The sequence below is a fragment of the Xyrauchen texanus genome, chromosome 27 (genome assembly GCF_025860055.1).
Source record: "Xyrauchen texanus isolate HMW12.3.18 chromosome 27, RBS_HiC_50CHRs, whole genome shotgun sequence".
Classification (NCBI taxonomy): Eukaryota; Metazoa; Chordata; class Actinopteri; order Cypriniformes; family Catostomidae; genus Xyrauchen; species Xyrauchen texanus.
In genome coordinates, this window is record NC_068302.1 from 32,278,241 (window position 1) to 32,303,042 (window position 24,802).

The 24,802-nt window shown below is 38.3% G+C and overlaps 1 protein-coding gene across 1 annotated transcript in view; it reads left to right on the forward strand.

Moving 5' to 3' along the window:
* Positions 1–24,802, forward strand: part of agbl4 (AGBL carboxypeptidase 4) — a 503,648-nt gene that overhangs the window by 469,810 nt on the left and 9,036 nt on the right. The window contains exons 10-11 of the mRNA XM_052095121.1: positions 438–590; positions 6,685–6,847. Coding sequence (XP_051951081.1) covers positions 438–590; positions 6,685–6,847 — 316 coding nt within the window. The remainder of the gene's footprint in view (positions 1–437; positions 591–6,684; positions 6,848–24,802) is intronic.

Below are 24,802 nucleotides of genomic sequence, written 5' to 3' on the forward strand. Positions count from 1 at the left end.
AACCAGCAAATCATCTTAGTCTGATTTAAGATGTTTTTTAGCAGGGCATTAGCTGCAAAAACACCATTAAAATACCATAAAAGTAGTCCATGTAACTTGTGTGCTATAACGCCATACAAAAGACTGAAATTGATATCCTTATTCTCTAAAAATCTTGCCCTTCATTGTAGTTCTCAAATCTCATTTTTATTTTAATATCTGTATGAACATAACATTGAACGTACTTCAAAATATTTCCTTTTGTGTTCTATGAAAGAAGTTACATACGTTTTTGGTTGAACTATTAATAAAAAAAAATGTTTTACTTTTAAATAGATTTATTTCTGTATAGTTGATGGTGTACTGGTTTTTTGGTTCACATTCTGTGTTCTCCCAACCGTCTGTCTCCCTGTTTATCTGATCACTCTAATTTTTCTGTCTCTCTGTCTGATTTACAGAAAGTGAGTTTGGAGTTCTACATTGATGTGCATGCTCACTCCACTATGATGAATGGCTTCATGTACGGTAACATCTTTGAGGAAGAGGAGAGAGTGCAGAGACAGGCCATCTTTCCTCGGCTCCTGTGTCAAAATGCGGCAGACTTCTCTCTTGTGAGTCTCAGAACATCCTAATCTAATATAATGCTCTTCTGTACTTCTACACAACAGAAAAACTTTGGCCTCAGGCACCTTTTTGAGCAGTCACAAAGTATGAATGTAAAACGTATAGCTCTATTTTTATACCTTAACATACTAGCTTTGCCCTTACCAAAATGTAATGTGATGGGACTGGGATGGTGTTGGATGGTAATATCATAGTACTGTGAATACTTGTAGGTGACGCTTTACATGTTCATTAACTTTTTTATTATTTTGTTAGGTTAAAATGTATATAACGTAAACGTGTGTTTTAGGTGCTGTGACTGGTAAGGAGAAGAGGAGAAGTCTCACATTCTGCCCTAGCTCGCAAAAATCCCTATATTTATTGAGACAGCCATTTTTATTGAGATGGTCTCAATAAATATAGCAAGTTTTGCAAGCTTCTTTTGCAAGCAGTGTTTAAGACTTTACATACAGCAGGACCGGTTACACACCCTAACTTATAGGAATATTCCGGGTTTAATACAAGTTAAGCTCAATTGGCAGAATTTGTGGAATAATGTTGATTACAAGAAAAAGGATTTTGATTTGTCCTTCTTTTCATAAAAAAAAAAAAAACAAAAGCAAAAATGTTAATTACAATGGACATGGGCCAATTTTTGCAGGGTATAAAGGAAGAAATGTGAAGCTTATAATTTTATAAAAGCACTTACATTAATTCTTCTGTTAAAACTCATGTATTATTTGAGCCGTAAAGTTGTTTAAATCCTAATTTTTACAGTCGTTTTAGGGTTTGATGATGTTACATCGTCATGGCAACAATGTTGTAAAATTGGCTATAACTTTATGCAAAGTTACGATATGGACAGTCATGCCATTGGTTGAGTCAGTGTTGCTATGTTGGGCTGCTTGAAGAAACAGCAATGTTTTAATAGCATCATAGAGCCACATTGTTTACACTTGGCAGGGAAAACAATCTATGAATGGGTTACTTATAGTTGACTGTTTATTAAAAGTACTGTGAGCAATTTGTTTTAAGTTCTTCTTTACGTTACACTGATTCCTTCTTTTCTTTAGCAAAAGAAAATCATTGGCAGAATTTCTTTCCCTTTTAGCTCTATACTCATTAGCAAACGACACATGGAAAAGCATTATGGTATTTTCTCCAAAAGTTCAGTACGGCCCATAAATTAGCAATTTTTTTGTTTCCAAGATGAAGCGTATCAACAGGGCTATTTTTCCAGGGGATGGCAAGTAACCTTTTCAATTCGGCAGAGCAAGACAATAAACAGACTCAATATTGCTGATGAGGTGTCTATATGAGAGGAGCAGAGACACTTTAACCATTTTCAACAATGAAGCTCTTTTGGATGAGCCGGGAACAGCATGCTGATGAAGTGCGTTTATATGTGTCGGAGAAGATACATGAGCCATCGGTGCACCCAGCACCTTCATAAGGCTGTGCTGGAGAGACATTATTGCATTTGCTCATTGGCACATACCGAATCCTCCATATTTGAGGCCATTTTTTTTCATTGGACAGCTGTATTAATTGGTAATTTCCACACAGTTTTCAATGTCAAAATGGGACAGGGTGAATGAAGAAGATTGGTTGGTGCTTATTTGCTTTGTTTGTTTACAAATTTATTTATGGTTTATTTTTCATCTGTACTCAGTGGGATGTGTCTTTCAGCATATTAAACCCCTTTTACCGTTTCACCATTTTTCTTCCTTGTTCCTCTATTCATATTGCCTCCATTAAGGTTTCGAGAGGATTTAACTTGTTGGTTTCATTGTCATGATTATGGTATGGATTATGATGGATGGATGGATGGATGGATGCATTTGAAGTCAGAAGTTTACCTACACCTTAGCCAAATACATTTAAACTCAGTTTTTCATGATTCCTGACATTTAATCATTGAAACCAACTCACTCATGTCTTTTGAAAATGTGAAATGTCAGAATAATAGAAGAGAGAATGATTTATACATATTCCCAGTAGGTCAGAAGTTTACAAACACTACCTGAACCGGGGGCCAGATCTAAAGGCGTTTAATACAGAATAAATGATTAATATGGACCTGGAAACACATACAATAATATTTGTCAGCAAAAAAAGCCCTCATAGAGCAGAAATTCAATTCAGAAACAAATACAGTCCAAACACATTTGGTAGCATTGCCTTTACATTTTTTAACCTGGATCAAACATTTTGGGTAGCCTTCCACAAGCTCCTCAATAAGTTGCTGGAATTTTGGCCCACTTCTTCAGACAGAACTGGTGTAACTGAGTCAGGTTTCCAGAGGGTTTAACTTGTTGGTTTCATTGTTATGATTATGGTATGGATTATGATGGATGGATGGATAGATGGCCTCCTTGCTCGCACACGCTTTTTCAGTGATTGAGGTCGGATTGAGGTCAGGACTTTGTGATGGCCACTCCAATACTTTGTTGTCCTTAAGCCATTTTGCCACAAATTTGTAGGTATGCTTGGGGTCATTGTCCATTTGGAAGACCCATTTGTAACCGAGCTTTGACTTCATGGCTGATGTCTTGAGATGTTGCTTCAATATATCCACATAATTTTCCTTCCTCATGATGCAATCTATTTTGTGAAGTGCACCTGTCCCTCCTGCAGCAAAGCACCCCCAAAACATGATGCTGCCACCCCCATGCGTCATGGTCAGGATGATGTTCTTCAGCTTGCAAGCCTCACCCTTTTTCCTCCAAACATAATGATGGTCATTATGGGCAAACAGTTCAATATTTGTTTCATCAAACCAAAGGATATTTCTACAAAAAGTAAGATCTTTGTCCCCATGTGTACTTGCAAACTTTTCTGATGGCTGCATGATCCTATGGTGTTTATACTTGCGTACTATTTTTTGTACAAATTAACATGGTACCCGCCAGCATTTGGAAATTGCTCCCAAAGATGAACCAGGCTTGTGGAGGTCCAAAAAAGTTTTTCTTAGCTGATTTCTTTTGATTTTCCCATGATGTCAAGTAAAAAGGCACTGAGTTTGAAAGTAGGTCTTCAAATATATCTACTGATACACCTCCAATTGACTGCAATTAACCCATCAAAACTAATTTTCTAAAGGCTTTTTCTTTGCATTTCTTACAATATGGCCTGCACCCCTGAGTCTTCTCTTCACTGTTGTACATGAAACTGGTGTTGAGCAACTAGAATTCAATGGAGCTGTCAGCTGAGGACATGTGAGGCATCTATTTCTCAAACTAGAGTCTCTGATGTACTTATCCTCTTGTTATGTTGTACATCTGGGCCTTCCACATCCCTTTCTCTCCTTGTTAGAGCCAGTTGTCCTTTGTCTTTGAAGACTGTAGTGTACACCTTTGTATGAAATCTTCAGTTTTTTTTTTTTTTGGGGGTACAATTTCAAGTGTTGGATATCCTTCATTCCTGAAAACAATGATTTACAGCCAAGTTTCTAGAGAAAGCTGTTTCATTTTTTGCTGTTTTTGACCTAATATTGACCTTTAGACATGCCAGTATATTGCATACTGTGGCAATGCAAAAACAAACAAAGCCAATGTTAATGCTTCATTTAACAAATCAACTAGCTTTCAGCAAGGTTTAATATAATGGCAAGTGATTTTCAAGTACCAAATTAGCAATTTAGCATGATTACCTTGGGATGAGGTGTTGGAGTGATGACTGCTGGAAATGGAGCCTGTCTAGATTTGATAAAAATGACTAAATTACTTCTTTCACATAGTGATGGTGCTGTTTTTTACATCAGTAATGTCCTGACTATACATTGTGATCAGTTGATTGCCACTTTGGTGAATTAAAGTACCAATGTCCTTCCAAAACAGCAAAATCTGTACATTATTCCAAACTTTTGGCCACCAATGTAGATATAGGCAGACAGACTGGTAATGGGCTGACAGACAGACAGACGGACGGACACATTTATATATGATGGATGGATAGATTGATTTTTATATAAATTAATAAACTGATAATGGATAGAGAAACACAGATGATAGATGGATGGTATAAGGATGACACCAGGGGTCACTATGCATGTTTATTGTTCATTTCATGTCTTTTGTTTGTTTATGGGTTTTGTAGTTCTTTTTCATGGTCTTTGTTCATTGGTACTTGTGTTCCTTAGTGTCAGATGTCTCTCGTTTCATCATTAGTTCCCTGTGTATTTAATCCCTGCGTTTTCCTCTGTTCATTGTCGGTTCTTGTTCTGTTAATTCAGTCTGTAATGTGCTTTGCATTCTAGTTTTGCATTGTCTCTAGTGTTTTGCTTTTTTTTTTTTTTAAACTGCAATTAGATCCTGCCTTCTCCAGTCTGCCATCATTATAGATGGATGGATAGATGAATGGATGGATAGATGGATAATGAATGGACAGACAGACAGACAGATGGATGAATGGATGAATGGATGGACTGACAGATGGCTATATAAAAGAACAGAGAATGGATGGATGGATAGATTGATGGATAGAATGATAATGACAGATGGATGGAAAATGGATGGACAGAGTCAGTCAGACAGGAGGATGGATGGACTGATGATAGATTGAAAGATGGATGTATAAATATATAGATTGATGGATTGATGGGTGGATGGATGTTTTCAATATGGATATAAGGATAGATAAATAAATGGTTAGATTGGTAATGATACACACAGATAGATTGATTAATAATTGAGAGATAAATTACCTAACGGATGGATGGATGGATGGATGGATGGATGGATGGATGGATGAATGAACAGATGGATTGTTTTTTTTCTGGAGGGCGGGAAGGCGAGTTGCTTTATTTTGCTAACTTACAGTTTTACACCATTAAGAGTCCCATTGTGGAGGTCCCACTCTCCCCTCCCTGCGGCCCCAAAAGCTCTGTGTGTCGTTCTCTTTGTCAGTGCACAGTTCCTCCAGCCTGCAACAATGACCTTCAGCATGCAGTAAGTGTGACATTTCAGTAGCTCAGCCAGCAAAGTATAGGTAGAGGACTAACCTTTAATGCTCACTCACCCATCTAGAACTTCACTCATACTTACACAAAGAGCCACTTTTCACAGCCCATGACCATTCTCTGCCTCACAGAAAAATGTCACCACATTATTTATGATCCTCTATAAATGCTCTTTGTGTTTTGCGTGTGTGTTTTGTGAGTTGGTTTTTGTGGTTTACAAGGTCCTTTTTTTTAGGTAATACACTAGTCATTACGAGGGTATTATGCTATCAAGGTGGTTTATGAGGACATAACTAGTGTCCCCATAATTCAAACGGCTTAAAAAACATACTAAACAATGTTTTTTTGAAAATGTAAAAATGCTACAAGGTTTTAGTGATGCTTAGGCTTAGGGGTAAGATTATGGTTGGGGGATAGAATAGCAAATTTGTACAGGGTAAAAATCATTATGTCTATGGAGAGTCCTCGTAAACCACCAATACCAAGGTGTGTGTGTGGGGTGGGGCAGGTTTAAGTGGTTTACGAGGACATTTGTGTGTGTGTCCAGTTTACCAGCTGGAATGTTGCCCTCTCTCTCTGCCTATTCAGCACACAGCCTTCCCAAAGTTCATGCGGTATATTGAAGGAGAGCTGCCTCTGGAGAGAGTCATGTCTCAACTGTGCTTAGCCACCAGCTACACATCACACTGACACTAGATCAGTCACCTTTACTGAGCAAAGTAAACATTTACCAGCCATTATAGCTGAGCCATGGAAAGGCACAGAAACTTGCACAGAGTGCAGTGTAAGCAAGCACACAAGTGAAGGAAAAGTGGCAAGAAGGGAAAGTTGCCAGCATACTTAAGTACTTTTGTAATGGACAAAGTGGCATAAATTATCAGAGCAATTTAAATGCAATCCATTAATAGTTTCCTAAATCCAATCAATAGCTTCCTTCTCGTGGCAACTCTGAGCCTGCTGTACAATAAAATGGGTTTGCATAAGAATCTTTGCAGGCTGATTATTGTGCTATTTTAGTTTGTTATTCCCCTAAAGCTGCTGATGATATCTCCCATGTATGCTGTCTTTGTTTAGGCTCTATTGTCTTTGTTTTGCTGTTATGAATCACTCAGTTTCTTTATCTCTATATTTGTCCTCTCCAGTCCAGTACATCGTTTAATCGTGATGTGGTCAAGGCCGGCACGGGTCGCCGGTTTCTGGGTGGTCTGCTGGATGACACGTCTTACTGCTACACACTGGAGGTCTCCTTCTACAGCTACCTGACTGCAGGAAGTACCTCACCTGTGCCATACACTGAGGACAGCTGTATCCTTTTATTATTAGTTTGTCATTTAGAAAACACAAGAGTGACTTAAAGTACAGTTATTACACAGAGAGTTCCCATGGAGAAATTTGAAGCTAAAGGGATAGTTTACCCAAAAATGAAAATATTGTAATCATTTTCTTACCTTCACGTCTTTCCAACCCTGTTTTATTTACTTTCTGCTGAGGAAGTCAAAAGATGTTATGAAGAACGCCAGAGATACTTTTTTTAACATAAATTAATATATTGCCTAAAAAAGCACCGTAAAATTTGTCCATATGAGCACCTCTGCTAGAGCTTCCAAATTGAATTAATGCTCATGCTGAATTGAAAGATTTTGCATTTAGACATGTTGCATGAGGTTTGACTGAACACAACCACAAAAACGTGTCTGCAAAGAGAGCTACAACAGAAGGGAGGATTATCAGCGCATAACAACTTACATTTTGGTCTATTCCTCGCACCAAGGCATCGTCTGGCCTTAGAAGACTAGGAAGAGTTGTATGGACTACTTTAATGATACTTTTATGGTGATTTTTTTTAAATATGTAGTTTGACAGTATAAATCACCACCCACTTTCATTGTATCAGACATTCTGCCTATCATCTGCTTTTTTTCAATGAAGAAAAATACATTTCTTAGGATCTCCCTCCATTCCTCCATACCTTATTCTTTCTTTTCTTCAAGCATTCTATTTCTCTGTGTTTAACCTTGGGTATTGCTGACCCTGAAGCCCCCTGCTGGCTGAATGAGGTATGAAAGATAAAGTGAGAAACAGATGAAGGGCAAACACATCTCGTTTTGTCTCAACTCTGCAAATTTATCTTGATTCAGAGTGAAATGTGTCTCAACTCTGATTGAGTTTTGGCTTTTTAGATACAGGAATAACAGGCATTATTCAAAGCTGTGGATGGCTCAGATGATTGGTAGATTGTTTTAAGAGAGGCAGTCTTGGAAGAGTACAAACCCAGATAGATCATCTAGCAGTTGGTTATAGATCGTTTGTGAGTTGGTTTGGTCTCTGATACCTAATACCTGAAGAGAGATATCCATTAACATTCCCCTTTTAGCTCAATTGCAGTTGCTTGGCTGGTGCATACCATATATACACAAGTCACAATTTCACAGTCCTTTTCACTACCTGGTCTAATATTTTTTTACATATCACAGCAGTTTCCTGGTCCAATAAACACTAGTGGTGATACAACAACAATTACTTTTATTCACTTTCACACAAATTACAAGGAAAATGGCAGATTATCAGTTCATAAACACAGATAAACACTTTTCACCCTGTTCCTCACACAATGCTGTCTTATGACATCAAAGCACTTTTACTATAGTAGCATGACTTGTAGGGTGATAGATTTTAACATTTTCATTAATTAATCAACTGTATTTATAAGCTTGTTAGAATGTGATCAAATTGCATGTTAGGCAGTTCAATTGATAATTGAAAAACTTAAGCTTGAGCTTAACGTGCGAAGGACTGGGGTACGTGTCCCGAAGAACACACAAGTCAACATGTGAGCCGAAAGTGCCATTGATGCACCACAAAATGACGTGCTTGCTTCAGCAATTTCGATCTTCATTTCATATTTGGTTTTATTACACTATCGGTTAGGTTTAAGTTTCAGGTTTAGGGTAGGAAGGTTGGATTTGTTGATTTAAATATCGATAAAGCATTAACCTGTTTGGAAGTACATTTAACATTTAGTGCCACACAGTGGACATTTCAGCCGCGATAGGTGTAATGAATCACATAATATAATGTTGCAAAAATGTCACCACTGTCACATCATTTTCATAAAATCAAGCTGGAAAATACACGGTCACTTTTGAATGGCCATCAAAGGAGGCCGATTTTTTTTATCTACCAGCAGGTGCAGATGCTGTCAAAAAACACCCAAAACTTGACCCTGTAGATTAGAGCAAGCTAAACAGTGATGAGCAAACAGCCTTGTGTATCTTCCTGTAAGACTATTGCTTCAACTACAGCAATAAAGAACTCCAGTCTCATTGAATGTTCCCCCTCTTGAGGAACATATGGATGGTGTGAAGACCCGATTTTCCCAAATCGATGCTGCAGCTCTCTAGACAAAAGCCAATGACTTGTGCCGCTGTCTCATTCTCTGAAATTATCTCTCCAATGTAGGCGCATCGGCCAACATACTGGGGTGGCGTCACGGCTCAATAATAAAGCTGGGGTGATAATGTCACTCTATTGAAGCTCAGCTCTCTTCCCCGCGTTCAAGCCGCATGCTGGTCGTACAACTTCATCCCTTTATTTACCGGGAGCGATGCTCGCTCATTGATCTCTTAATTATTCTGGGAATCATTATCAGAGAGTGAGGCTTTGTTGGCCCGGCTGGCTGTTAGACACGAGATTGGCTGGCCAACAGAAGTATGCTGATATGCTCTGTTGTTGAGTTGTGATGATGTGGATGTGGTGTGATTGGAGGGCGAGTGTGTCTGTGTGTGTTAGCAGATAATGCATTTGTTTTTCGGTTGATTGAGGACTAAAGGTCCATTTTAAAATTTTTGGGTTTAGAACACAGAAGTAAACAATATAAGGGTAAACACTACATGTAAATGGGAGATCATAGCAAATGTTGTTCCCGTGGTACCTATTGCTCCAAAAGCAAAAGAAAAATCCACAATTAAAGGGATTGTTTACTTAAAAATGAAAATTAAGGGTAATTTACTCACCCTCATATCGTGCCAGACCTTTTTGATCTGTGGACCATAAAAGGAGATGTTGGGCAGAATGTTAGCCTCAGTCACCATTCACTTTCATTGCGTCTTCTTTTCCATACATTGAAAATGAATGGTTACTAAGGCTAACATTCTGTCCATAATTAATTTTTTGTGTTCCACAGAAGAAGTAAAATCAGGTTAGTAAATTTAGGGCGAGTAAATAATTATTACATTTAGGAAAATTATTTCTTTATTTCTGATCAACAGTTATATATACAATATTGCTAATACAATAAAGTTATTTATTGTCAAAATTAGCATATCACATTTCTTACACTTAAAATAAGACTGCTAATTCATTCATTTATTCAGCAAACTAGCTAGCTAACAAATAAAGCAAGAAAATATTTACACACCATCGTAAATGAAGCAGTAGACTTTTTGTAATTTAAATGATAATCCCTGATTGTGTAATAATGCCGTTAACTCCATAGCAGCAGTTTTGACTAGTCTGCGATGTACAGTGATATAAACATACACTAAATAATGTACATTAAGAGGGCAAATAATAGCTTGGTTTACCCTGTTAAAATGCTGTGTGTTTAAATATTAAAGTTTCCCTCACTGTCTAACTCTTTTCAAACACCAACAGGACTAGAATCCAAATGTAAGATTATTTTGAGGAATACTTCAGTAATACAGATCCAGAGAGCTTCGGGGAAATGGTCAATTAAGTTTTATAATTATAATTATTAATATTTATATTTCTTTATGCTGTGTGCAGATTCATATCTGAATCTGAGGTTTAAAGCTGCTCGATCTAAAAGAGTGAATTCCATGGCCTAAAATAAGTTTTGTGCAAAACAGTGCAGAGATAGTGTGTAGCTTAAGTGCCCTCTAGTGATAGGAATAGGGTGTGTCCAACTACTGTGTGTGTGCCTGCATGCGTGTGTGCGTGTGTGTGTGTGTGTTTAGGTGCAGCATGTTGTTATCTGTAATCTAACATTTGATATATTTCTTCATACAATATTCTATTCTAAGCCTATATTGTTTTGAATGTGTGCCTCTGCAGACACTGTAGTGACCTGTATCTGTCAGATATCTGTATTATGAGTGATTTTGAGTGTTGTTGAATGTTGGTTTTTGATAAAAAAAAAAAATACTAAAATCACCACTGAATGTCCAGAAAACACTTCCTGCAAATCCAAATCAACATTGACTATAGAGAGTAAAGAGCTGTAGATCTAACATAGGGACAGGTTAAATGTTTAAAAAGTAGTCTTGTTTATTGTGTTTTGGCATCTTGTGTATCATTTACAGCTACCCTTGTAATTGAACAGACAAAATTATTCAGATTGAGAATTTACTTCTACTAAGGGCTAGTCCACAAAAAACAAAAAAATATTCATGTTGTTCTAAACTCTTAGAACTGGTACCCAGAAAGAGATGTTTTTAAGAATGTTGATGCTACTCTTTCCCATACAAGAAAGTGAATGGTGACTGAGTCGGTCAGTCCCGAAACATTCTGCCTGACATCTCCTTTTGTGTTCCATGGAAGAAGAAAAAAAGTAATATGGATTTGGAACAACATGAAGGTGTGGAAATAATGACAGGATTTTCATTTTTGGGTGAACTGTTATTTTAAGGATTTAACATATATTGACGGCCCACTGTTAGTTTTGGTCCGAAATACAGGAAAAATGTTGCTCCTTAAAACAAAAGTGTGTGCACATGTGTCTACATGTGTGAGGTGTTTCACCCTGTATCGCTCTGGTACTTACTCAGCTGCTACATGCTCATTTACAGGCTTCTCTTGAATTATTTGTTGGGTGTTTATCTCAGAGCGAGCAGTAAAGCTGCTGACTGATGCTGTGAGTTTTCATGGCTTTCACTGTTTCTCTCCGCTCGCCCGCTGCCTCACTGGGCTGTCATCTCCAAGGCCTAGCCGCCCGAACTGCGGTAATAAGAAACCTATCCATGCAGAATTACTCCACAGCCCTGCAAATTATTTTCGCTTAGTGACAGAAAAAAGATAGAAACAACAAAAAAGCTAATTTACAGCATGCTGGCATGCCTCTCTCCTTGAAAGTTTTTTTTATCAGTCACTTAAAACAGCTGTGCCGTGAAGTAGCGACAGGTTAGAGATGGTTGTGTGCTGCTTGTGAGCGCTGTGCTGTTTATTATTTGTGTGCAAAAACAAGCTAACAAGGAGGAAGCTGCCACTTTGCGAAGGAAGCAGTGTGGGAATTGTTGTTCCTTAATGCCCGGCACCCATTTACATGTTTTGGTGGGTACTCACCTGTGCAATGTTGATGTCATACACAGACAGACAGAGGAAGATAAATTAACTTTGCCATGCAATTAAAGCGTGCAGTTTCTGTGCCACTAGCGTTTTTTCTTTTTTTTTTCTTTCTTTTCCCGAATACAGCTCGCACCTGCCATTGTTGTAAATATGTGTTTGTGGTTTGTTTATGTTTAATAAAGTTTATGGTAAATGGTCGGCACTTATATAGCGCTTTTTTAACCTTAGCAGTTTTCAAAGCTCTTTACACTGTGACTCATTCACCCATTCTCACACACACACACACACACACACACACTTATACACCAATGACGGCAGAGCTGCCATGCAAGGCGCTAGCCTGCCGTTGGGAGCAACTTGGGGTTCAGTGTCTTGCCCAAGGACACTTCGGCATGTGGAGTCATGTGGGCCAGGAATGGAACCGCTAACCATGCGATTAGTAGCCAACCTGCTCTACCGGAACCACAGCCGCCCCACATTTATTGTATATGTTTTTCAAGTGCCTAATTGTTTTGGCTGCCTTCTTCTCAGTAGGGAAAACAGAAAGCGTAAAAAATACTCTCGTTCTGAAAACCGTTCAACCTTTCAGTTAAAGTCTACCCACATTAAATAGGTCAAACTTGACAGAATGTATCCCAGTGTGATTTTATTGTGTTCACTGTAAACAAGTAGTCAAAGTTTGCTTATCATCATGTTTTTATAATAGCTGTTGGGTATTTAAAAAAATCTACCTTTATTATATATCAAAACTTTAGACTCTTATGGGCGTAAAATAATAGACTATATTACTTATCTGCTGTCTTTGAAGTCAAAGTTCCGGATAGTCACTAAAACCAGGACAGTCGCTTAAGCGGAGTAATTTGTCTTGGGCAGTATAGGCATTTTTTTTGTGCCATCAGCCAATCAGCATTGTCAGGACATAGTTTTCCTGCAGGCTCCAGAGTAATTAGTTACATGCCATTACGGGCTCAGGTGATTGTCTCCAAAAATATGTGCCCAGAACCAAGCCCTCTTGAGCAAAGTTGGCAGCATGCATGTTGCATACTTCAAGGAGGTAATACGCCAGCCAAGCAACTACCATTGAGATGAATGGTAATACTAACAAATAGCTTTTTCCTGGTATTTTAGACCTCTTTGGACAATATTGCTTTGTTGGAATGGTCAGGATTGTGTCACATGTCCACTTTTTAAGGAATTAAGTTACAAATAGTTTACTTATAGTTATAAGTTCTTGCATATAAAATACAAGAAAGTATAAACAAATTACATACTTCACCTTTAACTGGCATGGCTATTTAAAGGTGATTACATTGTAAATCTTTTGTTTTGTTTTCATTGTGTGTGTGTGTGTGTGTGTGTGTGTGTGTGTTTGTGTGTGCGTGCGTGCGTGCGTGTGTATGCACGTGAGCATGCGTGCGCAAGTGTGTTTGTGTGTGTGTGTCAGCTGGTGTCAGCCTCAGTAGAAAATGGGTATTTGCCATGTAGTGTAAAGATTTGGGGGGAAAAGGTCACCGGAATCTGCCATGACACTCTTTACAGGCCTGTTGGCAGGCCTATGAAGCGTGCAAATTATTATCGGAAAAGACCTGTACAGACATGACTTCACTCTCTGATGAAAAAAAAACAATGACAACAATATAATTACCTGCAGAGGACACACAATGAACACTATTATTTTATCTGGTTGACTAGTTCCAGTTGCTGCCGGCATGCTGCATGAGAGCTTGTAGCTTGTTAGCCTGCTTAGCATTGCTTATTCTTATTCTTATACGTTCATCATTTTATCCTTTGCCATTTTACCGCGTGCTTCGGGTTTTTGCTCTTTTCTACTGTTTCAATTGCTTGTATTTTACCGCGCGCTCCCGTTTTGCTTTATTTTCTCCTCTGTATTTTACACTGATTATTGAATCACTCTCAAAACACTACTGATCACATCTACTAAACCACATCGACCTCAAACCCTCGTCGCTCAAGAACAGCCATAACAACAACAACAACAACAAAAATTGTGGTAAGTCATGGCATCCACTCATGTTATTTCTTCCTTCATTGCCTGCCACATGTTTACTATAGCTTCTTCCATCAGCAGTGAGGGATTCACTTGTGATAAATTTAAGGAAATAATCAGGCTGGCGGAGAAGGTTAATGAGTTAGAGACACACATCCGAATGCTTGTGGAGGTCAGTGAGAAAGAGAAGTTGTTTCAGATGCGGGTAGTACAGAAAGCAACACACACACTTTAGTTCTGGCTGAAGAGCCCCTGCAGCAGGGTGTTTGGGTGACGTCTCGGCAGCATACTCGCTCAGCAAATCGACACCTCTCTCCTGTTCCTATTAAGATTTCCAATCGATTCTCCCCACTCACACACTGAGATGAACAGTATGATGCACCCACTGAGAATCATGTTGAAATAGCCTTAATAATAGGTGATTGTATTGTAAGGAATGTGGAAATAGAGAAACCAGCCACCATGGTTAAATGCATTTCCTTGGCTCGAGCATCTGACATCAGATAAAATTTACAAGTGCTGGCTAATGCTGAACAGAGATTTTCTAAAATTGTTATTCATGGTTTAGGTCCAATTAATACTACCACTTTGTATGTGTAAATGAGGAATTTTCAAATCAAACAAAAGTTAAGTATGGAGTGCAACAGGGATCAGTTTTAGGGCCTCTGCTTTTCTCCTTATACATGCTTCCCTTGGGAGTCAGTTTTAACTGTTATGCCAAGGAGATCCAACTTTAACTTTCTTCTAAACCCCCCCCCAAAAAAAAAAATTTGCAGAGTGTATCAATGAAATCAAATATTGGATGGCCAGAAATTTCCTTCTACTCAATTCCAACAAAACATAGGTACTAACTATTGGACCAAAATCCTAGAAAAATAAACCACTAAAATATAATTTGACTCTCGATGGATGCACTGTTACATCGTCTTATACAGCGAAGAACTTGGGTTTTATATTTGATACCAATCTGTCCTTTAAAAATCTAATTTCCAATGTTTGTAGAACAGCATTCATCCACCTCAGTACAAATATAGGTACGACACATGCTCTCTATTGCTGATGGTGAAAAACTAAATGCGTTCATGACCTCAAGACTAGATTATTGTAATGCATTACTGGGAGGATGTCCAGCAAGTTCAATAAATAAACTTCAATTGGTTCAAATTGCAGCCAGGGTGCTGACTAGAACCAAGAAATATGATCATATTAGCCCCATTTTATCATTGTTACATTGGCAACCTGTTTCATATTCATTTTAAAATTCTGTGAACTAAATACAAAGCTTTGAATGGTCTAGCTCTGCAGTACTTAAGTGACCTTCTACCACACTATATTCCATCACGTTCATTACAATCACAAAATTATGGCTTGTTAATAGTTCCTAGAATATCAAAATCCACAAAAGGAGGTAGATCCTTTTCCTATTTGTCTCCTAAACTATGGAATAATCTTCCTAATACTGTTTGGGATGCAGACACACTCATTTGGTTTAAGTCTAGACTAAAGACACATCTATTTAGCCTGTTATACACCTTATTTACCCATCAACTCACAATTAGGCTGCTTTAGTTGGGTCTGCTGGAACCAGAAACATTATCATGATCTATAAATCTGCATAAAATTGAATGGCATTTTCGTCCATTTCCATGTCATATCCCGAGGTTACCAGAGCTGGCCAGATCCAGCGCCGTTCCTGCTTGGTTCGGACTCCACTGCTATGTATCTTTGAGTGATGACAACTAAAGGCAGCCGGTGCAAGCCAGACATCACTTCAGTCTTTTACAGTGGACTTCAGAGGATGAACTATTGCCAACTCCAACTGTAAGACATTTGATACTTCATATGCCACTGCCTGAACCTTGGACATAGAATGGACCCCACCGAACCTCACCCAAATGACCTGCCTGTTGAACTGCGATGCACCTCATTGATCTCTGCCTGCATAAATGACTATCATTTCATTTCCAACAAAAGCCTTCATCAGCCAACTCACAAAGGACAATTCATCTATTTGAACATCTGCAGTTAATCCAGGATGGACTTCAAAAACGTTAATAATAATCTTACAGTTAATAAAAAAAAAAATTAAACACTGGACCTTAACACTTACTTAGTTTACTAATCTTAAACCATGACCTACACAGCACATAAATAACAAATTTTGGCATTATATTCATGCTGGTTAGCCAGAGGGGAACTGGCCCCCACAGTGAGTCTGATTTCTCCCAAGCTTATTTTTGTCCATTAATCAACATCTTATGGAGTTTTGTGTTCCTTGCCACAGTCCCTCACAAGTGTTCTAAATAGAATTATTATTTAATTATTGAATTTTCATACACAAATTACAATGATATTTAATCAAACTACACAACGATCAACGATCACATAATGCATGATTTTCTGTAAAGCTGCTTTGAAATTATGTGTGTTGTGAAAAGTGCTATACAAATAAAAATGACTTGACTTGATACAAATATACATTCATAATTTACTGTCAGTGTTGACAGTGGCACCACCTGAACAGAGATCTCACTTTGTTTCACAATTCCATATTTTACATCAAAAAGACATTGAAAGATTTTTCATTTAAATGACTCAACTGAGCACATTTTAGTTCTTATACCTCACCCCTAGTCATCCACCTTATCTTGTTATAGAATGCTGAGAATATCAAGAATATAGAGCAGTGGCACTGGGGGAATAATTTAGCACATTTGATTTATCTTCACCTGTAATGTTGCACAAAATTGTGGAAATTAATGATGGATGGTCTCTTTTAACCTGTAACCGATTTTTTCCATCGTCAAAACGTCCCCCAGACGTTGTAAACTGGTTAATGCCTGTGGCGGCAAGGTGCCTCTGTACGTGACTGCTGCAGGTAGTTATGACTTCTTATGAATTTAGATTGACAGCCTTGAGAGTGGTTTGAAATTACCTTTTGGAGCTATTAAACACTGCTAGCTGTCGTTATAAATGATCAGTTTTACTATACATATTGTACAATAGATAGTAAGGCTGCACAATTATGCCAAAAATATTTACTGTCAAATATTTCAATTGATATGGTAATCATAATTTTGTTTTAATAAAATTGGATTATAAATACAATATTATGTATGATTTAATAATAAATAATACAAATAATATAGTAAAATTGTATTTAAAAGTGGGGAAAATTGCATGCCTTTTTTATGTTGGCTTCATATCCAACACAAACTTAGAACTGTGCTCCTGAATTATGTTATTAAAATGTTATACATAATACTGTAAATCTTACAGTAAATCAAGACAATATACATGTGATATAATGTGACAACATGACGTTAAAAAACAAAGAATTTGCAACGTTTTGGACTCCAACATTATAAATAATGAAGGTGTCTATATATACTGGCAGCCAAAAGTTTGGAATAATATATCGATTTTGCTGTTTTGGAAGGAAATTGGTACTTTAATTCATGAAAGTGCTATTCAACTGATCACAAAGTATAGTCAGGACATTACTGACGTAAAAAACAGCACCATCACTATTTGAAAAAAAGTCATTTTTGATCAAATCTAAACAGGCCCCATTTCCAGCAGCATCACTCCAACACATTATCTTTGAGTAAACATGCTAAATTGCTAATTTGGTACTAGAAAGTCATTTGCCATTATATCAAACACAATTGAAAGATATTTGGTTCTTTAAATTAAGCTTAATATTGTCTTTGTGTTTGTTTTTATGTTGCCACAGTATGCAATACACACAAAAAAATATTTTAGCCTAGTTTTAAGATTTATCCATTTTAATTGAATAACAAATTTCCATCTAATTTAATTGAATAGTCTTGAAGAAAATGTAGTTAATAAAACTTGCATTTTGTAAGATGTATTCATTTTATTTAGTTAAAGATTATTCAATTAGATGGACATTTTTTATTCAATTGAAATGGATAAACCTTGAAACTAGGCTAAAATAATTTTTTTAGAGTATATATATATATATATATTAGTGTAGACTGGCATGTCTTTTGCCATTAAGTCAAAAATGGCAACAAAAAAAAAAAACACTTCTCTAGAAACTCATCAGTCAATCATTGTTTTGAGGAATAAAGGCTATACAATGTTTGAAATTGCCACAAAAACTGAAGATTTTATACAAAGGTGCACACTACAGTCTTCAAAGGCAAAGAACAACTGGCTCTAACAAGGACAGAAAGAGATGTGGAAGGCCAGATGTACAACTAAACAAGAGGATAAGAACATCAGAGACTCTAGTTTGAGAAATAGATGTCTCACATATCCTCAGCTGACAGCTTCATTGAATTCTACACGCTCAACACCAGTTTCATGTACAACAGTAAAGAGAAGACTGAGAGGTGCAGGCCTTATGGGAAGAATTGCAAAGAAAAATACACTTTTGGAACAGAAAAACAAAAAGAAAAAGTTAGAGTGGGCAAAGAAACACAAACATTGGACAACAGATAATTGGAAAAGAGTGTTATGGATCTTAATCCCATTGAGATTTTGTGGGATCAGCTAGACCGTAAGGTGCATGAAAAGTGCCCGATAAGACCCCAAAAAGTGTTACAAGAAGCGTGGGGTGAAATGTCACAAACTGACAGCTAGAATGCAAAGGATCTGCAAAGCTGTCATTGCTGCACATGGAGGATTTATTGATTAGAAATCATTGAAGTAGTTTAAGGTTCTGATATTTTTATTTTCAAATTGTAATAGTAATTTTTCACGTATTAATGTCCTGACTATACATTGTGATCAGTTGAATGCCCCTTTGGTCAATAAAAGTTTCTTTCCATAAGAGCAAAATATGCATATTATTCTTTTACTTTTTGCCACCAGTGTATACTGGAGAATAAATATTTTTTACTCCATATCTATTCCTTGTTTATTACAAAAAAGTGTTTTAGTTTTGTTGCAATACTCGCTAACAATATATATTGGGTGTTTACTGTCTATACTATAAGCAGTTGTTGTTATTGATAGGCATGTAGCCTAATTGAATCGCCTCTGATATGTTACTGCATTCATGCACAAATGGACATATCTGTGATTCAGTGTTTTTATATATGTTTCATACATTTTCCTTAATCGTAATTCATTTTCATCTAATTTTGAATAGGTTATTTACAATACATACTGTATAATTAATTGAATCAGTGCTTATTGGCGCTATTGTCTCCCCCTTGTGACTTTTTGCCTCTATTTTGGAGATGGATATAGTTTGAGGCAGAGCTCCAAAAAGGGGTGTGAGCTCCAAACTGCAAGCAAAGATATAGGGAGCCCCTAACCTAACCCTCTCCTTACCATGTGTGGAAGTTACATCCCCTTTTGGAGATGGTGCAACCCCTTTTTAGAGTAACTCCACCCCTCCTTGAGTAACCCTGCCCTCTTTTGGAGATTCCACCCCCATCTGGAGATCTCCGGCATGCAGCTATACTTGCTTGGTATTTTACGGTTACCACTTCTCACATTCACGCCACGCCAGCGATTAATGAGATCGTAATGGGATCAAGGGAGGCGTGAGAGACTCTGCCTCCCTCTGAAACTTTATCCACAGGTGCCACTTTTTGACAGAGTACTTTAAAAATATGACTGCTATACACATTATTTGAGCTCACATTTAGATTTGTATTTTTTGTATTATTATTATATAGTCATTTTTTTTTTTCACCCGAATTTTTGAGGAGGCACTGCCTCACTTGCCTCCTCAGAGAAAACGCCAATGCTGTGATTGATCATTCTGCTTAACCGCTGCAACAAAACAATGACTAAATGAATGAGATATAATGGAACGTTTTGTGTCCAAGTCATGCTGTTCCGAAACTTTATTTGAAAAAGTTGGAGAGACAATGACAGACCATCGTTAGTGTGTCGGAAACAGGTGAGCGCAGAGTGAGTCTGGGATCTTGTTCAAAACCCAGCTGGATGCTTTAATAGAGGTAGCTCACTTTATGACTTTCAATTCTCTTTGTACGGTTGTCTCTGAGCTTGTCTTTCGAAAAACTTCAGAAACTGATGACATAAGTCTTGTTTGTTGGGGGATGTGTTCGTCTATGTTTGATACAGTGGCTTTTGTATGTGCTGTCGTGTGATCAGAAGTGAAATTTCTTGAGAATATTTCCCTCATAAAACAGCATTCGCAACTCATTTTACTTCCATAATGTGACAGGTTTCGAAGAGACCAGGATATTAATTGAGAAACAAATGCAGGGTTGGACTTGATTTTATCCATGATGAATTGATTGAATCAAGAGAAAAAAAGTGGGTGTTCCACATAAGAATGGAGCCAGGTCTGATTACGAATTTCAGAGGCAGAGCAAATTATTACATTTTGGTGAAAGATTATGACAAACATTTTCCCTTTGGAATGATATGGACTAATGAACTGTGAGCATGAAGACTAGGAACACATATTAGGAAATAAAATACATTTTTATTTCATGTTGACTTTAACACAATCAAAGCTGTGCTTTGGGGACTGGTTGGAATGAGGGTGACCTTTAAGGTTAGATTCAGGATGTGTTTTTTGGTCAAACTGTACGTTAAGGTTAAGGCTTACCTCCTGAGTAAAGAATAGTATAGGGCTTAGTGCTGCACACGAATTTGGAAATGTTTCAGTGAAACATTTAGAATAATCTTACCTCTGCCCTTTACCAACTGACAGATTAATAATTCTTCTACTTCCTGTCATCAATGAAAGGAGAAAGAGAGAGTAAATGCACGGCATTATGGCGACTTTGCCATTTTCTTCTGTCCTTTAGGCTACAGACGACTACTGAGAGAGCTGTTATCCCTGAGCTAAGCTATAAATGTCCCACTCAGTCAAGCACCACCCTTCAATGTCAGATGCCTCAGTCTGAATCCAGTGAGCTTAAATGTTGCACAGCCGTCTTGAGAATGGGTCATACATATAAAGTGTTACAGCAAAAGCGCAATGTGAAACAGATAGCTCAGTGGATCCAGCTGACTTCAACATCAATCACAAAATTTTCTGTTGATCTGCACGCTAACTACCATTGACAGGCAGGAGATCGGCCAATCAATTGTGGTAAAGAACATCAGATTGAACTTTTTGGTACCAAATGATAAAATGCCATTTCAAGCTTGACAATACAAGACCACAAGCATGTTTTCTAGATTGAAACCTTTCAATCAAGCTACAGTATATGGGATGAGAGGCTCTAAACCAGTAGTTCTCAGCTGGTGGGTCGTAACCCAAAATACAGTTCTGTTCAGATATGGACACGGATAGCAGGGCAAGTACAGTGGTAAATATTGTACAAATAGTAAAATGCAACTAACAATATAATTGTGCACAGTTAGGACAGATTAAATAAATTACTAACTTCTAAAAGGCTGAAAATAACACTTCTCATTTTTGTTGTTGACGTCAAAGGCATCATATTTTGAGGCAAACTCATCTGTCACTTGGTAGAAGCCAAATTGTGCAGATGTCAACATGGAGAGGCTGTATGGCATGCCCTCGTCCTCAAAAACCAGTAAAGCAGTGTAAAAGGAAATACAACCCAGACTACAAGATTCACTTGCAATCTTAATAATACAATATTGCCACAAGCGGCAATTATCGGGGCCCAAGCACATGTGAAGAAAACATGACCAGAATAGCCAAATTCAAATTATTTTGGAGTCAAATGTCAACTTCTTTGGTCACAGTTGCACAATTAGGATTTTAAGGATTTTAAGTTATAGCGCCCCCAAGAATCAGAAATTATTTCGATAAAATGTGGCATGTGCCCATAGGCGGAAATCGCGGGGGGGTCGGGGGTTTAGGACCCCCCATCTGAGGGTTGTCCCCCCTAAAATATCATTAAATTATGTGTATTGTAAATAATATAATGATATATTCTTAAAATAATTGTTTAAGAAATAAAATAATACAAATGCAAACGGTGCAACAACAAAAAAACCCTTGGTGTCCCCTTCAAAAATTGCTCTTGAGAATTGTTATGTTTACTGTCCCCCCCAACATTTTGATGACATTTTCGCCCCTGCATGTCCTGTTGTCCATGTGTACCAAATGTTGATAAGTTTAGATATTGCGCTCACAAGATACAGGCCAATTAGTCATTATGGACCACATAAAAAAAATGTATTGGCTTATATCTTCTAAATTGTTAAATAATATATATATATAATTAAGACAAAGGGCCAAGGACAATTTCGTGAAAGTGTTTTTTTTTTGTTGTTTTTTTTTTTTTGTTTTCTTTTTAATCAAAGCAGTAGAAAAATGTTATCCAAGCGAAAATGGAAATCCACATGAACGGAGGGAACGAGACGTTGTGTCGAAGAAGTTTGCGGACATAATTTGCATGTCCCGCATGTCTTTTTTGAGACAGCGTTCCCTTTCCGCTGTCCACTGAGCATCTAAAGCTCTGTGTGCCGTCCAAGTAGGTACTCAAAGCACATACCGGACACAGCAACAAAGGGGCTGGGTCTGCCTCCTCCCAGGACAGCACTTGCAGGTTCACTACCTGGTCTCTGAAGGGCGTGGTAGGAACCTTGGGCACGTAGCCCGGCCACGGTCTTAGGATCACATGTGTGTCTGCCGGACCAAACTCCAGGCAAGTGTCACTGACAGAGAACGCTTGCAGGTCCCCGATCCTCTAGTCCAACTGATTCTAGCGGCACAAAGGGGGGTCTCTGAAGGCCCGAGAGGACCACTGAGAGATCCCAGGAGGGGAACAGGCTTGGCCGGGAGGGATTTAACCTCCGGGCGCCTCTTAGGAAATTGATAATCAAGTCGTGCTTACCCAAAGACTTGTCATCTACTGCGTTGTGGTGGGCTGCAATAGCAGCTACATACACCTTCAAGGTGGATGGGGACAGCCTCCCCTCCAACCTCTACTGCAGAAATGAGAGCACTGACCTGACTGCGCACCTTTGTGGGACTTCGCCCCAAGAAGAACACCAATTCGCGAACAAGCGCCACTTTAGGGCGTAAAGTTGCCTGGTAGAAGGGGCTCTGGCTTGGTTGATCGGGTCTATGACAGCAGGTGGTAGATCAGCTAGATATTCCGCATCCTATCCAGGGGCCAGACGTTCCAGAGGTCTGGGTGCAGATGCAAGAGCGTGCCCCGTCCCTGAGAAAGAAGGTCTTTCCTCAGGGGAATTTGCCAGGGATCTGCCATCACCGGATTGCCTCCATTGCCAGCCACATCGTCCTCAAGAGGAAGAAGGAGCGACGCGGGGGCGGCTGGAGTGGCGTTCCTTCGGTTGAAGGAAAGCCACGACCGCAAAGTTGCCATGGTCATGTTCTCGCAGTGAGAACATGAACCATCCACAAACGCTGCCTCGGTGTGATCGCAGCCCAGACACACGAGACAGCGCCTGTGGAGAGCACTCTACCATATCCAGGAACTACACAGGAGCAGAAGGGCATCTTTATAAAATGTGTCCTGAAAAGGACGTTCAACACCGCTGTGTATTGCTCTTTTTAGAGGAAAATACTCTTTTAGAGAAAATCACTCTTATCTCTTTTAAGTTTGCATTGTTGAAGCGCCCAGGGGCAAACTGCACTGCTGTGCAGAGAAGGTGAAAGCCGCTGATGTGCGCTGTAGATCCAACAGCAGATCGACCAGAGGTAAGAGGAGCAGGTGTGTGTGACTCGCAGCTCGCTGCATGCACGACCATCGGCTCCGAAGAAAATTTCTGAATGAAACAGACGCATTTCCCCGCCTTTATACCCATATGTCCGGGGGCAAGACATGCAAATTCTGTCCGCCAACTTCTCATTGGCCTTTTTTCATAGATCAGAGGTATATTCGGCACTCAAGAGAGACCCCTTGTGTTGCTTCTTTGACACAACGTTGAAGTGAGCGACAGACGGGGAACTAAGAGAGAGAGAAGAGCGAGCATGTTCTTCCTGTTTGGAAACATTTTAACTGAAATTGGCCACATCCCTAAAGGTGTCCTGCGCCAATCATAGTCACATGGTCAACTGGGCTGTCTTTTTTTATGGTCCTTTGATTCAGATTCTTTTAAATCTCCTGCTAAAAATAGTGTATGTTTTAATCATTCACTTTTATATCATGCAAATGGTACAAGAGGCATGACATTCGTTGTCATCAGCTTTCTGTATGTAACCGAGAAATCCTTTCCATACTAAACATGACATTCTTTCATGGTTAATTCCTTGGTTATACAACTGGTTAATTCCTTGGTTATACAACATGGATAACATTACACACATTTTAAAGAGGTACATCAGGCTATAATCATTACTTTGTCAGTTATACAAGATACCACAGTTCAAAGCAATTGTCAGAATTACCTAGCAAGCCTAGGGATTGTTTAAATTGTGGATTTAAATGTATTCTGTACATTTTAGAAAATTAAATTGGTAAAGTACTGTGACTTTGTGTAGAATGTTCCTGGATTAAGATGAAATGTGTTAGTATTTGAGTTGTGCAAATCTGATGGTCTTTTTATTTTATTGTCCAAAGCCAGGCCGTTAGTAGGAAGTTGATGCTTGGTCATTAATTTATGATGCTGAGGAATTCCAGGATTAAAAAGGTTGGGTTTTTCCTAGATTCAGATCATGTCATTTCAATTCTTCTGCATGTATAATCCTACATTAGGATCACAGAATTATTCAGAGAATATACACATTTTTATTCTAACCATTATAGTACAATCATTTAAGGATACAGAGACTGAGATTCACTGAGAATCAAGTGTATACTTTGAAATGGCGAAGCAGAATTTAGCCAAGTAGGACATGTTCCAGGATTTGTTAATCCTGGAACATTAGGTGACCATGTTTCAATCAGACATGTAAACCAGACAGTTCTTATCTATCACCACAGCCTTCTTATCTGAGTGATAGAACTCTCTAAGTGCCTCATTAACATATATTCCTAATTGTATATGTTATATGTTTGAATAAGTGATAAATTATGATTCAGATTACTTACTATTTTGAATCC